The sequence below is a fragment of the Scyliorhinus canicula genome, chromosome 4 (assembly GCF_902713615.1).
Source record: "Scyliorhinus canicula chromosome 4, sScyCan1.1, whole genome shotgun sequence".
In the NCBI taxonomy this organism is placed as follows: Eukaryota; Metazoa; Chordata; class Chondrichthyes; order Carcharhiniformes; family Scyliorhinidae; genus Scyliorhinus; species Scyliorhinus canicula.
In genome coordinates this window covers 80948261-80965352 of record NC_052149.1, presented here as the reverse complement: position 1 = coordinate 80965352, position 17092 = coordinate 80948261, and the positions used below count along the sequence as shown (strand labels likewise).

Genomic DNA, 17092 nt, shown 5'->3' with positions numbered 1-17092 from the left:
AATACAATTATAAAACTACCCATGCACACGCTAAAAGGATTAATCTATTCCTACCGCTAAATAAACTAATACTTATCTCGAAGGAACTGCCGGATCAGGGAACAAGGTCTCTTGCTCTGTTCTGGTCTGCAGACTTCAGGTTGGTATAGGTTAAAAGGGGTCAGGAGTGTCTATCTCTGGTGGCGATCGTTGTGAGACACTTACTTGCTGGCGGCTGCTGTCCCAAACCTCTCCTCCCGCTCGTTCAAGGTCTTCTTGGCAAAAGCTGGTCGAGGTGCTGGTCCACAGGGGAGGGCTGGTCAAGGAGAGAGGAGGGCTGGACAAGAAGAACGAACTATGTGTGGGACTTGTCTTTTATAGGTCCCAGGGATCTGCGCCCCTTTGGGCGGACTCCATTACCTGCTCGGAATCGATTGGGTCTCTTCCCAATCGATATGTTTGAATCCCCCCAATACTGAGGCTGTTCCTTGGCTACTGGGCGGGCTTTCAGGTTCTTTGTTTTTGAACCCCGCTGGTGCCGGGGTGTCTGGTTTTCTATACAATGTTGCAGTTACTTCCCCATTTGTGTCCATTGTCTCTGGAATCGTTCCATTAATATGCTAACTATCCCGGAGAGTGCCTCATTAGTATGCGGAATGTTCGTTTCGGTGCTGTCTGCCCTCTTAGCAGACAGAATCCACATTTGCTAGGTGCAGCCTGCTGGTGCTGCAAACATTGTCCATTTTATCCTGTATGCTTTGCGTTCCTCCATTTTGTATTTAGGGAATGACCAACTTCGGTGGCTACATGCATTACACTCCATCCGGTCACTACTGTGCACTGCAACAAATAGCACACCTCATGAACGTGTTTTTACCTTCCCTAGGAAGTCCACATCCAGGGTGTCGCTCCCAACTTGGCTCGCAGCTCCAGGACCGGTCCTTTTACGTAGACATGTCCAGCTCCACAAGGCGGACCCCTTGGTGGACCTAAGAACATAAGAACTAGGAACAAGAGTAGGCCATCTGGCCCCTCAAGCCTGCTCCGCCATTCAATGAGATCATGGCTGATCTTTTGTGGCCTCAGCTCCACTTTCCGGCCCCAACACCATAACCCTTAATCCCTTTATTCTTCAAAAAACTATCTATCTTTACCTTAAAAACATTTAATGAAGGAGCCTCAACTGCTTCATTGGGCAAGGAATTCCATAGATTCACAACCCTTTGGGTGGAGAAGTTCCTCCTAAACTCAGTCCTTAATCTACTTCCCCTTATGGACAGGGTACACTTGCTCCACGCCAACCCCCAGTATGCCTACGTGGAGTTCCCCAACGGCCGCCAAGATACTGTCTCCCTCAGGGACCTGGCTCCCTCAGGTTCCACTCCAACACACTCCCCCACCCACGCGCCACCCTCCCCTCCCCCGGCAGCCCCAACATTAACCCCACCAGGTCCATCCCTCCTTCCCCTGCAAGAGGACGAGGAAGACTTCGGCACGCTCCCGGGGTCATCAGACTACTGGCCAGCACCAACACCGGCAGCACCGACATTGGCGACGCCAGCACCGCCATCGCTGCCGCTGTTCCGTCGCTCCCAGCGAACCATCAAAGCACCGGATCGACTTAACCTCTGACAGGCACCGGACCTTCAAAATGGACATTGTTTTCCCCCCACTGTAAATTATTTGCAAAACTGTATATAGTTCCACGCCACCCCCGCCGGACTCATTTTTAACAAGGGGTGAATGTGGTGAATCACTGTGTGCACCTGTATTAAGGGATGTAAGGTAGGACCTGCACTGCAGGCTCGCCGGTAGCCCCTGCCATCTAGCTCCGCCCATAAGGAGCTGCATAAATATGCGTGTCCTCCTTCTGAGCAGCCATTTTGCCACAGTTGTAACAATCTGAGTCTTTCGTGCAATTGATCGTGCATCATTCAGTTTCTAATAATAATAATGTTTATTGTCTCAAGTAGGCTAACATTAACACTGGAATGTGAAAAGCCCCTAGTCGACACACTCTGACGCCTGTTCGGATACACTGAGGGAGAATTCAGCATGTCCAAATTACCGAACAGCACGTCTTTTAGGACTTGTGGGAGAAAACTGGAGTACCCGGAGGAAACCCACGCAATTGCAGATTCCGCAGTGACCCAAGCCGGGACTCAAACCTGGGACCCTGGAGCAGTGACACAACGGTGCTAACCACTGTGCTACCATGCCACCTGTGTTACCATCTGAGCCTGTATGTCTTTCTAACTAATAATAATAATAATCGTAGATTATCATAGAATTTACAGTGCAGAAGGAGGCCACTCGGCCCATCGAGTCTGGACCGGCTCTTGGAAAGAGCACCCTACCCGAGGTCAACACCTCCACCCTATCTCCATACCCCAGTAACCCCACCCAACACTAAGGGCAATTTAGCATGGCCAATCCACCTAACCTGCACATCTTTGGACTGTGGGAGGAAACCGGAGCACCCGGAGGAAATCCACGCACACACGGGGAGGATGTGCAGACTCCGCACAGACAGTGACCCAAGCCGGAATCGAACCTGGGACCCTGGAGCTGTGAAGCAATTGTGCTATCCACAATGCTACCGTATGAAGTTACTATGAAAAGTCCCTAGTCACCACATTCTGGCGCCTGTTCGGGTAAGCAAATTGAACCCTCGCTGCTGGCCTTGTTCTGCATTACAAACCAGCAGTCTTGCCCACTGAGTTAAACTCAGGAATGAGTGAGTGTTACCCTCTGAGCCTGAATGTCTTCCTAACTCAGGATTGAGTGAGTGTTACCCTCAGAGCCTGAATGTCTTTCTAACTCAGGAGTGAGTGAGTGTTACCCTCAGAACCTGAATGTCTTCCGAACTCAGGAGTGAGTGTTACCCTCAGAACCTGAATGTCTTCCTAACTCAGGAGTGAGTGTTACCCTCAGAGCCTGAATGTCTTCCTAACTCAGGTTAAAGTCCAACAGATTTGTTTCAAACACGAGCTTTTGGAGCGCAGCTCCTTCCTCAGGTGAGCTGCGCTCCGAAAGCTCGTGTTTGAAACAAACCTGTTGGACTTTAACCTGATGTTGTAAGACTTCTTACTGTGCTCACCCCAGTCCAACGCCGGCATCTCCACATCATGACTACCATCGACAAAAAGGAGGAAGGAGCTGCGCTCCGAAAGCTCGTGTTTGAAACAAACCTGTTGGACTTTAACCTAGTGTTGTAAGACTTCTTACTGTGCTCACCCCAGTCGGCATCTCCACATCATTCCTAACTCAGGAGTGTTACCCTCAGAACCTGAATGTCTTCTTAACTCAGGAGTGAGTGTTACCCTCTGAGCCTGAATGTCTTTCTATCTCAGGAGTGAATGTTACCCTCTGACTCTGAATGACTTTCTCACTGAGGAGTGAGTGTTACCCTCTGAGCCTGAATGTCTTTCTATCTCAGGAGTGAGCGAGTGTCGCCCTCTGAGCCTGAATGTCTTTCTATCTCAGGAGTGAGTGAGTGTTACCCTCTGAGTCTGAAAGTCTTTCTAACTCAGGATTGAGTGAGTGTTACTCTCTGAGCCTGAATATCTTTGTCATGCAACGACTACAGATCAAACATGTACTGACAACCACTTAAAAAATAATGTATTCGAATCTTCTGGCCGTACAGCTCTTGATTTCTCTTTGTCCACTTTTAACATGCTACTTCAAATCCCAAATGAGCAATTCCACGACGTTGCTTGTGTATTTTTGAGGTGGGAGAAGTATGCAGTTGGTGGAGTATTTCCGCCGGAGGGCAACAGGAGTTGCACCGGTCGTGAAGCCGGAAGTGTACGACGGGAGGGGGTGGATGGTTGAAGAAGGAGGAGGAGGGGGGCCGATATTGGCGGTGACACAGGTGAATCCTCCGCCGAGTAGCGAGCGGAGCGCGAGCGGCAGACGGTGGCCTGGGAAGCAGCGCGCGGAGAGCCGCGCTCTCTGAGGAGGCAGCGACGGCCCAACAGAAACAGCACAGGCTCCACCGCACCGCCTGCTCGCTCAGCCGGCTCCGCGGTCGGCCGCTCACCTCCCCTTCCTTTTCCTTGAAGGTTTTTTTTTCGTCCTCTATCCAAGCGCCGAGCTATGAGTTTAACCTCCTCCTCGCCGACGCCATCCGGATCGTTCAGCACTCGGGAGATTACATGGCGGCTGCTGCTAGGCTTTAGCGAGGAAGAATGAACCCGCTCTGCGCACAGTATTTACGGTGAGAGGCTGGAAGCCCCGGGCCTGCTGTTAATGGCGGCCTGGAGCAGTGGGAGGTGTGTGTGTGTGTATGGGGATGGTGGCCTGGGTTATTATTTATCTCCACCGGGTAAGGACCAGGCCCTGGGCCCGGCTCTCGGTTTCCGCAGTGCGCGAACGTAGCGTCTCGGAGCCGCTTGGTTGCTTAGTGTCCCCGTCTCCTTCCACACCCCCCCCCCCCCCCGGCCAAATAATGAGCCATTATATCCGGCTCCAGGTCAGGACATGCGCGCAGTGCCTTGCCAGATAATGAACTACTGTTCTTTTCCCCCATACCTCCATCCCAAACCTTAGTTTGGAGATGGGTTTCGACTGTTCTCCTGGTGCATAGTCCTCGTTAACTCAAGCTTTCTATCAACCACAAACATTATAAACACGCAGGTTTCAATAGCAAATGTCTTCTGTGGTATTCCTTGCACGCCTCCACTTACTACAGGAAGCTCTAATCTCTGATTAGCGAGTTCCTTGTTTGAAGAGTGGTTCAATATTGTCGACTGCGTTGACTTAAAACTACCATGTTTTTGCTGTTTGAAATGGTCAATCAGTGATAATTACATTTTGACAAGTGCAGATTGAGATCATTTGCAAGAGGAGTAATGTGCATTTTATTCTAATGTAAAGTCAGACTAATACAAGTCTATGTTTCAGTTTCATTAGGATTTTTCTTTTACAGGAAATGGGTTCATTCAATGCTTTTCACAAGCTATTATGATGTGGGTTTGATTAACTTCCCCATGTTTCTGTGCTGCTAGAAATAGGAGGGACTTTAAGTATCATTGTGGGCTTCAGATAAGGTTGCTGAGAATGGAAGTGGAAAATGCATAAAAACATGCAATCCTTCATTATGATTTTGATTGTCAATGTAGCTCTGTTTCAGTAGTAAATCCTGTTATGCACTTCACTTCCTTCAGAATTAACTCTACACTTGCAAGACCATCTGTTTTAGTCAGTAATACAATGGAATCCAGTCGCTTCTATGTATATACTATCTACACTTAAACTGTAGTGAAATTTACTATGAGTAAAATATATTCTGTTATTTCGGTACTTGGATAACGGAAATTGATTATTGGGATTTGAGTAATGTTTGTAGTTATGAGTTAATGGACTGGGACTAAAGTAAACAAGTATTCATGTTGTGGTTTGAATTTCAGAGAATTTTACTCTTAAGCTTCAGATACCTAAAATATGCTGCTTGTACATGTACAGTGGTTGCACCATAAAATGTAATGCTGACCGAGAGCTCAATGCGAAGTGCTAGATAGAGCAATATCAAGTGCTCCACCAGCAAGACAAATTGTTGTACTTTTTGGCTCACTGACATAAACATTGTTTTGTAGAAACTTGGGTCACCTTTTTTGTGGAAAGTGCAGTAAGTAAAGCTTTTTTTGTTTAAAAAGATAGTGGCCTTGCTGTAAACCAGTAGCTTTTGGTAGCTGTTGAAACTCTTGTCTCATGGTTTGTGACCTTGATGTGAAAGGCTGAGATGTGAATGGGTTGTTATGTTTATCAGAAGTCATATAGATTTTCAGATATCTTGCTAGTATATGTATTTGTGTTTAAAAATACTGCAAGACATGGTAGATATTTGGGTTCTGTGGTATCAGTGGTCTGAACATGGTACCAAGGTGTTGCACTGTATTTGTATGATAGCATAATTTGAGGGTGTAACAATAATTAAAAATAACACTCGCATTGCCTTGCTGTGTGGATCTCATATGTTTTGCACATATGTTTCCTCGATCTCCAGAATTGTCAACACTAAATGAGGTGAAATATGATATAAATTATGCACTGCTTTATTCCACAATGTGGTGAAACGTAAAGAACAATGGGTAGGATCAGAATCAATTCGTTCAATTGATGCAACTTTGCTTTATGACAAAATAAAGGGGATGTGACATTGCCCCCCACTTCAGTTGATCTAGTGACTTGAACACAGCCCCCCCCACTTCAGTTGATCTCGTGACTTGAACACAATCTTGTACTGTAGCCATGACCAGGCCACTATCCCTGAAGTCCACTGCCTGTTTGAGTAGTATCTCATCATATGCCTTATCGCCACCTTTAGTGTATGCGTTCTGTGCTTTAAAAAGCACATTATATTGTGGCAAAAGCTTGTCCCTCTCGTCAGCAGCGATCAACATTTTCCAACAATGTTGAGAAGTGTCTATCCAACTACCCAGACAAACTAAAATTGCTTATTGTTTACCTTCTTGGAGAAACAATTTCCAATTAACATATTAACCACCTTACATCAGGCAGTTAAAAATTATCCTTAAATAGGCATTGCTTTTAAAAACACAGCATTAGAAGTAACCCTCCTTCCAGTCCCATTCTGTGGGGGAAAACGTCTTAAATCCAGAAATAAGATATGAATAATGCTTGTTTTTTGAATCGTGCTATTTTATCATGTATACAATGAGTGCACTTGAATTTTAGTAGATATTGTGTTGCTGCCTTAGCGGGCAGTACGGTAGCACAGTGGTTAGCACTGTTGCTTCACACCATCAGGGTCCCAGGTTTAATTCCCAGCTTGGGTCATTGTCTGTGCGGAGTCTGCACGTTCTCTCTGTGTCTGCATGGGTTTCCTTCCACAAGTCCTGAACGACGTGCTATTAGGTGAATTTGACATTCTGAATTCTCCCCCTATTTACCCGAACAGGCACCAGAATGTGGTGACTAGGGGCTTTTCACAATAACCATTGCATTGTTAATGTAAGCCAACTGTTGACAAAGATTATATATTAAAAATTATATATCTACCAAATTCCACAATATAGGTTTAAAATTCCTTTTGATTTATTGATGATCAGAAAATTCTAGACTTCTTAAAAACTCAAATGTTGAATAACGGAGAAGAAAATATTGGAATTTCCTTGGCTGTATTCAGAATTGATGTATTTTATAGAGCTTTCCTTCAGGAGCACAAATCTGTATATCTGTCGGTTATGTTCTAAGCTCTGTCTGGCTTTAAAAATAAATAAATTTAGAGTACCCCAATTTTTATATCCTCCAATTAAGGGGCAATTTTGCTTGGGCAATCCACCTAACCTGCACATCTTTTGGGTTGACTCATGTAGACATGGGAAGAATGTGCAAACTCCACACAGACAGTGACATGGGGCTGGGATCGAACACGGGTCCTCGGCGCCATAGGCAACTGTGCCACCGTGCCACCCAGCTCTATCTGGCTTGATAGACTGAATAACCACTTTTTATACAGTGCCTTCTCAATTTCGTATGATTGTCAAACCCTGTGTTAACAACCAGTAGGTATCAGGTTTGTGTGTAGATCAGTACATTTTACAATGATTATACCAATGATGGTTGTACCAGAGAAACCAATTTTTCATAGGATCCAGAAAAACAATGCCACACGAAATTACCAGCATTTTTTAAAACCAATGTGAAAGCTTGGATTTCAACTTTTAACAATCTTCTACTTATGAAGGATGTTAGCTACGACAGTGCTGCTATGGTTTGGATTTGTCGTAGTATGAAAATTTGACCATTTATTTCTGAATGCTCAAATTGGGTAATGAATCCTTTGCTTTCACACCCCCCCCCCCCGGCCAGCAATGTAAATAACGTTGAGGATTGATTCTGCTACACAGTTCTACAAATAGAATTTACAAATTGGTTTTAAGGTGATGCCCACTTAAATACACTGACTTGGGATACTCTGTTCAGAAATATACCTTATGCAGTCTCTATAGTCAAAATGAGCATTGAATTTATTCAAGAACAAAGAAAAGTACAGCACAGGAACAGGCCCTTCGGCCCTCCAAGCCTGCTCCAATCATGCTGCCCGTCTAAACTAAAATCTTCAACACTTCCGGGGTCCGTAGCCCTCTTCCCATCCTATTCATGTATTTCTCAAGATGCCCCTTAAGTGTCACGATCGTCCTGCTTCCACCACCACCTCCAGCAGCAAATTCCAGGCACCCACTACCCTCTGTATAAAAAAAACTTACCTCTTATATCTCCACTAAACCTCGCACCTTAAACCTATGCCCCCTAGTAATTGACCCCTCTACCCCAGGAAAAAGTCTCTGACTATCCACTCTGCCCATGCCCATCTCCGGGCGAACCCTAACAGAGACCCTCTCAAGGCAAACTTGATTTTCTCCAAGCAGAGAAAGTGAGCCATGTCATTTAGCCAGGTCTCCGACTTCGGGGGCTTTGAGTCCCTCCAAGCTAACAGTATCCGTCTCCAGGCTACCAGGGAAGCAAAGGCCAGAACGTGTGCCTCCTTCTCCTACTGGATTCCCGGATCTTCCGACACCCTAAAAATCGCCACCTCCGGACTCGGTGTCACCCTTGTTTTTAATGCCGTGGACATGACGTCCACAAACCCCTGCCAAAATCCCCTGAGCTTTGGGCATGTCCAAAAATGTGGACATGGTTTGCTGGCCCCACGCACCCCCTGCGCACCTATCTTCTACCCCAAAGAACCTGCTCATCCGGGCCACTGTCATGTGAGCTCTGTGAACAACCTTTAACTGTATCAGGCTGAGCCTGGCACATGTTGTGGACACGTTGACTCTACTCTACGCCTCCGCCCAGAGACCATCCTTTATCTCTCCTCCTAACTCCTCCTCCCACTTGCACTTCAGCTCCTCAGTCTGTGTGTCCTCTGACCCCATGAGCTCCTTTATAGATGTCGGAGACCTTCCCTTCTCCCACCCACATATGGAAACTACCCTATCCTGAATCACCCTTGGTGGTAGGAGCGGGAAAGTTGAGACCTGTATGTAGGAAGTCCCGCACCTGCAGATACCTAAATTTGTTTCCCCTCGCCAATCCAAATTTCTCCTCCAGCTACCTCAAGCTAGGAAAGCTCCCTTCTATAAACATATCGCCATCCTCTCAATTCCTGCCATCTCCGAAACCCCCTGTTCATCCTTCCCAGGGCAAACCGATGGTTGTTACAGATTGGAGACCAGAGCAATGCTCCCTCCGCTCCCACATGCTTCCTCCATTGCCCCCAGACTCTCGGGCTGCCACCACCACGGGACTGGTGGAGTACCGTGCCGGCGGGAACGGCAGAGGCGCTGTTACCAACGCCCCCAAACTGGTGCCCTTGCATGTTGCCACCTCCATATGCTCCCATGGCGACCCCCCCCCCCCCCCCACCCCCACCCAATCCACTTCCTGATCATGGCTATATTTGCCGTCCAGTAATAGTTACTGAAGTTTGGCAGTGCCAGCCCACCATCTCCCAGGCTCTGCTCAATCATTCCTTTTTTTACTTGGGGGGGGGGGGGGGGGGGGGGTCTTGTCTGCCCATACAAAACCCTGGTGATAATTTTGTTAACCCGTTTTTAAAAAAAAAGACCGTGGAATAAAGATGGAGAGACACTGGAGCACAAACAGGAATCTCGGAAGGACCGTCATCTTTACTGTCTGGACCCTCCCAGATAGTGACAACGGGAGCGCGTCCCACCTCCGAAAATCATTCTTTATTTGGTCCACCAGATGGGCCAGTTTAAGTTTGTGCAACCGTTCCCATTCCCGTGCCACTTGGATGCCTAGATACCTAAAACTTCCCCCTACCACTCTGAACGGCAGTTCCCCTAATCGTCTCTCCTCTCCCCTTGCCTGGATCGCTAGCATCTCACTTTTCCCCATATTTAGTTTGTACCCTGAATACCGGCCAGAATCCTCATGATTTCTTTCATCCCCTCTGCTGGGTCCGATACATACAGGAGCAGGTCGTCTGCGTAAAGTGAGACTCTGTGTTCATCTCCCCCTGGACCAATCCCTTCCAGCCCCTCGAGGCTCTCAGCGCAATTGACAGCGCTCTGTAGCCAGCGCGAACAACATTGGGGAGAGGGGGCACCCCTGTCTGGTCCCCCGGTGTAAGTCTAAAATCGTCCGATGCCGTCCTATTCGTCTGTATGCTCGCCACAGGAGCCTGATACAGCAACCTGACCCAGTCAATAAAGCCCCGCCCAAATCCGAACCGTCCCAGTACCTCCCACAGATAATACCATTGTACTCGATCAAAAGCCTTCTCTGCAACCATTGCGACGACTACCTCCACCTCCCGACCTTCTGGGGGCATCATAATCGCATTTAGCAACCTTCTTACATTGGACACCAATTGCCTTCCCTTAACGAACCCCGTCTGGTCCTCCCTAATCACGTCCGGAACACAGTCTTCAATCCTAGAGGACACAATTTTGGCTAACAGTTTGGCGTCCACATTCAATAGGGATATTGGCCTGTAGGACCCACACAGCTCCGGATCCTTATCCCACTTCAGCATCAGTGAGATCGTGGCCTGTGACATCGTCGCCAGAAGCACCCCTCTCTCCCGTGCCTCATTGAATGTCCTCATCATCAGCGGCCCCAATATCCCAGAGAACATTTTATAGAACTCCACTGGGTACCCATCCAGCCCCGGAGCTTTACCCGCCTGCATGATCTTCAGCCCCTCCGCTATCTCTTCGATCCCGATTGGGGCCCCCAGCCCTTCTACCAGCTTCCCGTCCACCTTTGGGAAATTCAGCCCCTCCCCTAGGACGGACCTCATCCCCTCTGGCCCTGATGCGGATTCCGACCCATACAGCCTACTTTTAAACACCTTAAATGCCTTATTCACCCCTGCTGAGTCTCCCACCAGGTTCCCGTCTCCATCCTTTACTTTCCCTATCTGCCTGGCTGCCTCCCTCTTTCTAAGCCGCTGTTCAAGCATTCTGCTGGCCTTCTCTCCATGCTCATAAATTGCCCCCCCTCGCCTTTCTCAGCTGCTCTACCACCCTCCCTGTGGTTAGCAAGCCAAACTCCGCATGTAGCCTCCGCCGCTCCCTTAAAAGCCCTACTTCAGGGGTCTCCGCATACCTCCTGTCGACCTGTAGTATCTCCTTTACCAATCGGTCCGTCTCTGTCCTGTTTAGCCCTGTGCTAAACCAGACCCAGTGACTGCACCTTTTGCACCAATAAGTCTGACTGATCCTTCTTTGCCTCTTAACCCATTTGGAAAGTTTAAAATTTTAGATTTGGGAAAGTTTTCAACTTCAAATATTACTTGTTCTGCATGGTGAGCAATAAAAGATTTGAATTTTTTTCCACGCAGTGTGTCTTTCAATGTCTTTCAACTTGTTTAAAGCAATTTTTTTCCAAGGAGGCATTTATTATTTGTCACTATTTCACCACTGAAAGTGATATAACTCATGGAGTGATTTACATAGAATTTACAGTGCAGAAGGTGGCCATTCGGCCCATCGAGTTTGCACCGGCTCTTGGAAAGAGCACCCTACCCCCTACCCAAGGTCAACACCCCCACCCTATCCCCATAACTCAGTAACCCCACCCAACACTAAGGGCAATTTTGGACACTAAGGGCAATTTATCATGGCCAATCCACCTAACCCGCACATCTTTGGACTGTGGGAGGAAACCGGAGCACCCGGAGGAAACCCACGCACACACGGGGAGGATGTGCAGACTCCGCACAGACAGTGACCCAAGCCGAAATCGAACCTGGGACCCTGGAGCTGTGAAGCGATTGTGCTATCCACAATGCTACCATGCTGCCATGATGGTGTTAGAGATCTCCAGGATCTGGACTCATTAGGAAACAGTATATGATACAAGTTAGGAAAATCAATGATTAGGATCAGAATCTGAGATGTTTCCATGATGTTAGTGCTCTTTGTCCTCTGGTAAAGGTCATGGGACTGGGGAGTATTGTTGAAGAGGTGGATGGACAATCGCTTATTGAAAATGGCTGCTTAAAAGGTGTAAATGTAATCTGGTTGTCAGTCTGTCTTATCTGGTTATTTTCTTCATCCTACTGAACGATGGTTGGGGCGGTCTATTATTGGAGGTATTGTGGATGGAATGATACAATAATATTGTAAGTGAGCAGTGCTGTTCCTGACCTTGTGGCAAGTGGCAGATAAAACAACAGGATCTTCAGGTCAAGACACTGTCCTCGTGAACTCTCGCTGTAATGAGTGGCATGATGATGACAATCTTTCTCTGTGTTGGACTGCAGTAACTGGTGTGTATTCACATTCAAAAATATTCTTAGAGTATCCAATTCCCCCCCCCAATTATTAAGGGGCAATTTTAGCATGGCCAATCCACTTAACCTGCACATCTTTGGGATATGGGGGTGAAACCCATGCAGACACTGGGAGAATGTGCAAACTCCAAACGGACAGTGACCCAGGGCAGGGATTCAAACCCGGGTCCTCGGTGTCGTAGTCCCAGTGCTGACCACTGTGCCACGTGCTGCCCTTGGTGTGTATTCACATTGACTCGCTTTGCTCTTTGGTGCCTTGCTTGGTGAAATCCTAACTTAATATGGAGGGCATCTGCTTGATTCCTTCCCCTGGCATTCAACTGACTCCATATCCAGAGCAAGTCTGCTGATGAAGCCTAGAGCATGTGATTCATATGTGATTTTAAAACTCAGAAAAATCCTTCCAACAGTGAGGGTTGACTTATAAGCCGAGTATAAAATGTGAACCACTGATGTTGGTGTAGAAGGACCCATTTCTTTTTGGTGGTCACGTGTGTTTTATACCCGTACACCTCGTTGGCAACATAGCCCATATAACTTGCTTGATCCCGTGCACGGACTGATGGGTGCAGAATGAATAGAAGTAGAATCCTTACAGTGCAGAAGGAGGCTATTTGGCCCATCGAGCCTGCACCGACCCTCTGAAAGAGCACCCTACCTAAGCCCACACCCCCACCCTATCCCAGTCACCCCACCTAATCTTTTGGGCACTATAAAGGGCAATTTAGCATGGCCAATCCACCTAACTACATCTTTGGACATCTTCTAGCCCTAGTTATAGCTTTTAAAATGGGAGATCAACTAGCATGCTGAGTACAGGCCTAAATAAAGTTACAAACCTCTTCATCCTTCTATGAAATGTGTATGCTAATTTCATTCCTGAACGGCCTAGCTCTAAATTTTAGCTGGTACTCCTATTCGTAGACTCGCCAACCAGTGGAAAAAGGATCAGTGGAAAAAAACCTACCTGTTCATCTTAATACCGTAAAATCATCACTTAAAGGAAGATAAAAGTAAACTTCCATTTATGTCACACCTTTCGCGATCACTGGATGTTCTAAAGGCACTTTACAACCAATGAAGCACTATTTTGAAGTGTAATTTCTTCCCCCCCCCCGCCATGTTCAATGTAATACAATTCTCGAAAGTGCATAATGAAGAACCCCTCCATCCTTCCCCTCAGTTCAAATTTGACCTTTTCAAGCATCAAGAATTCCAGCAGGTCCCCATGCCATGGCACATGGTGGAGAGGTTGATCTCCACCCTAATAGGATCCGCCTTCAGGCAATCAACAAGGTGAAGGCTACAACATCTGCCGTTTCCATCCCCGGCTGGTCCGGCATCCCGAATATGGCCTCCCGAGGGCCTGGGTCCAGTTTCACGTGCACCACTTTAGAGATTACCCTAAAAATCTCCTTCCAGTAATCCTCCAGCTTTGGACAGGACCAAAACATATGAACGTGCTCTGTGCCCCCGCCCCCGCAACGTTCACACACATCTGTTACCCCCTCAAAAAGCTGGCTCATCCTCCTCCCTTGTAAGGGAGTTCTCTATACTAAGGTGTGCTCTATGCACCACCTTCAGCTGTGTCAGCCCCAACCTCGCACACGAGGTGGAGGCGTTCACCCTCTGGAGCACCTTACACCAGAATCCCTCCTCCATACCTGCTCCCAACTCTTCCTCCCACTTTGCCTTGATCCCTTCTAGTGGCACCTTCTTCTTCTCCAAAATAGCCCCGTAAACCGCCAATACTACCCCCTTCTCCATTCTCCCTGTCATCAGCACCTCCTCCATGAAATGTGGAAGTCGCCTCTACTGGGAAACTCTGTATCTCCTTTCTGGCAAAGTCTTGAACCTGCATGTATCTAAATATTTCCCCTACTGTAGCCCATACTTTGCTCCCAGCTCTTTCAATCCTGCAAATTGACCCCCAAGAAGCAAATCTTTTTGTATCCTAATTCCTTTCTCCTCCCCTCCGAAAATTTCCATCCCACTTCCCTGGTTCAAATCTATGGTTTCCCCGAATCGGCATTTCCCTTGACCCTGTCCCCAACCTGAAGTGCTGACGAAACTGCCTCCAAATTCTCAACGAAGCTATTACTATCGGATTCCCCGAGTATCTCCCCGGGGCCATCGGGATGAAGTGTAATTTCTGTTATAATTTAGGAAATGCAGCAGCCAATTTGCTTAAAGCAATCTCCCAAAAATAGCAGTATGATGACCGGTGTCTACTATGTATGTACTATGTACGTTCCTTGGCTGCAGAAAAATACATTTCACTGTACTTTGGTGCATGTGACAATAAATCAAATCAAGATAAAAAAATTTTGTGATGTAGTTTGAGGGATAAATATTGACTAGAACACAGGACAACTCAGTGGTCGTATATCCACCTGAGAGGGCAAGCTCTCTGTTTAATGGTTTTAAAGTCTGCACCTCCAATAGTGCAACAGCTGCCTGGGGCTGCAGTAGTGTCATCCTTGATTTTTGTTACGTGCTCAAGTCCTGGAAGGAGACTTGCCTGAGTCACAAGTTTGTAAATTCAAGAGTGCTACCCACTGAGTGACCTCAACCCAAATTCTAGCGAACACAACCTTAGTTTGTTTAATCTTCCCCATAATTTAACCCTTGATATCCAGATGTTATTCTGGTAAATCTATGGCGCATTCTTTCTAAGACCAGTTTATCCTTCCTATGGAGTGGTGCACAGTACTGCTCACAGCAGTGCAGACATCCAACCACAGTTTCGGAAGCATGACTTCTATCTCCTTGTATTCTAATACTCTACAAACAAAAGGTCAGCATTCCATTCACCTTCTAGATTAGTTTCTGTGCCTGTTCATGACACTTTAATGATTTATATACATGGACCTCCAAGTCACCACAGTTTCTAATTTTTCACTATTTGTTTTAAGTCCCCAATTGTTTTCAATAAGTAATAATCGCGCCTCGGTTAAACCTCATCGCCTACGATACTGCCACTGCGCAAAAGCTAATTCCCCAATTGAATGACCTCATTTGCTTACATTGAAATGCATTTGTGCCATGGTTTTGCCTATTCATTTAATCGATCAAAATCTCTGTAATTTTTTGCTTTCGTCTACATTTCTTGCAATGCTGCCATAAGCAAATTTGGATATTTAGCTTACTATTCCATCATCTAAATCCTTAATAAATTCAAAGAATGTTTGAGGCCCCAAACACCGACCCTTACAGTCCACCACTAGTAACATCCTGTCAGCTGGTCTTCCAGTTATTATTACTATCGGTTTTCTGCCACTCGTCCGATTTTCATCTGATCAATAATATGCCTTAAATTTCATGTGCTTTGTCGTTAGCTAATAGTGTCTCATGAGAAACTTTATCAAATGCCTTCCTCTGTCCATTACATTAGTCACCTTTTCAAAAGAAATTCAAACAAGTTCTTCAGACACGGCCTATCCTTTATAAATCCATTCTTGTGCTCTGGAGTTGAACATTGTCAAGGTGTTCAGCCACCCTCTCCTTGATTATATACTCCAGCAATTCCTGACTCGCGTTAGGCTAACTAGTCTATAATTCCCTGCTTTTCCCCGCCACTTTTTCTTAAATAGCGGAACAACGTGCAATTTTGCAATCTAAAGGAGTAATTCCCAATTGGGGAGAACTTCGGAAAGTTGCATTTTGGGCATAATGTCTTTTAAAGTTCTGGAATAGAAACCATCTGAGCCTGAGGGTCTATCACTCTTTCATGCAATTATTTTATTCATTACTGTTATGTTACATATGTTTATTTTGATGAGTTTCAGTTCCTCATCACATATTAGTTTCCTTGGGATGTTGTCATCCTGTCATATTGTCTGCCATTTCCTTATTTTCACTGGCGCTATCAAATTACCGGCTTTCAAGGGGACACGTTGCTCTTGATTGCCAATGTTGATTTTGATGTCCTTTAAAATGTGTTCTTCATGCTCCCAGTTATACATGTTTTGACACCCCTCAATGTTCTTTTTTTCATTTGCTGGAAATTGTGCTTTTTTATTTTGAATTTCCGTCTGCTTTTTCTTTGTTTTATGTTGCCTCCTTTAGTTGTCCTTGGCTGTCTTTTATGGCACTGAGAGCTCTTGTCTCTTAGTGGTGTAAACTGGTTCTGTATCACACTCAATTCTTTTTTTTGAATTCCTGATCTTGTCATTTTACTCATGAACAGATTTATTCAGTTTGCTATGGATAGTTTCTGTTACGTCCTATTTAGTCTAGCCTAAATCTAAAATCTTGCGACTCTTTTGTGGTTCTCCTGTTCAAACACAAAGTTGAACTCTGCGATAAAGTATTAGATAAATGCATTGCACCATTAGGCTGTTGACTAAATCCAGTTCACTAAATCTAATGTTATTGGTTCCATAACCCCCTTGTTGGTTATGGAACATATCCGTGGCTCCGTTTTATTCCTCATCTGATGACACCATATTGGATATCATGTGCATGATGATCCACCCAGCTCTATCTCACCAGCATCCTCTCTCAATGTCTCCATTGTCTCTACTGTCAGCCTGTTTGTCCTGTCTTGGATATAATGCAATTTTTCTCCAATTGGCAAGACCGAGCCATTGCCTTCACAACATTTTCTGCAAGCTTTCTGTTTCCTCCCATTCACTTTTCAGGCTGAACCAGACTAGTTACATCATTGGCGTCATATGTGATCCTGAGCTGCTGAGCTCATATCCTTGGTGAAGTCTGGATCTTATATTTCTCAGGATAGTATTTGCTCTGTGACCTTCTCTGTCCTTATCTCGGTAACCTACTCCGGCTGTACAATTAGCAGAAACTGTTGTC

At 46.1% G+C, this 17092-nt stretch overlaps 1 protein-coding gene across 4 annotated transcripts in view; it reads left to right on the top strand.

Moving 5' to 3' along the window:
- Positions 1 to 3819: 3819 nt before the first annotated feature.
- Positions 3820 to 17092, top strand: part of smg7 (SMG7 nonsense mediated mRNA decay factor) — a 190197-nt gene continuing 176924 nt past the window's right edge. For 3 of the 4 annotated variants that reach the window (XM_038794607.1, XM_038794608.1, XM_038794605.1), the window contains exon 1: positions 3821 to 4201. In XM_038794607.1, coding sequence (XP_038650535.1) covers positions 4173 to 4201 — 29 coding nt within the window. In that variant the 5' untranslated portion in view covers positions 3821 to 4172. Of the gene's footprint in view, positions 4202 to 17092 lie in introns of all 4 variants that reach the window. The other variant, XM_038794606.1, reaches the window with a different exon arrangement.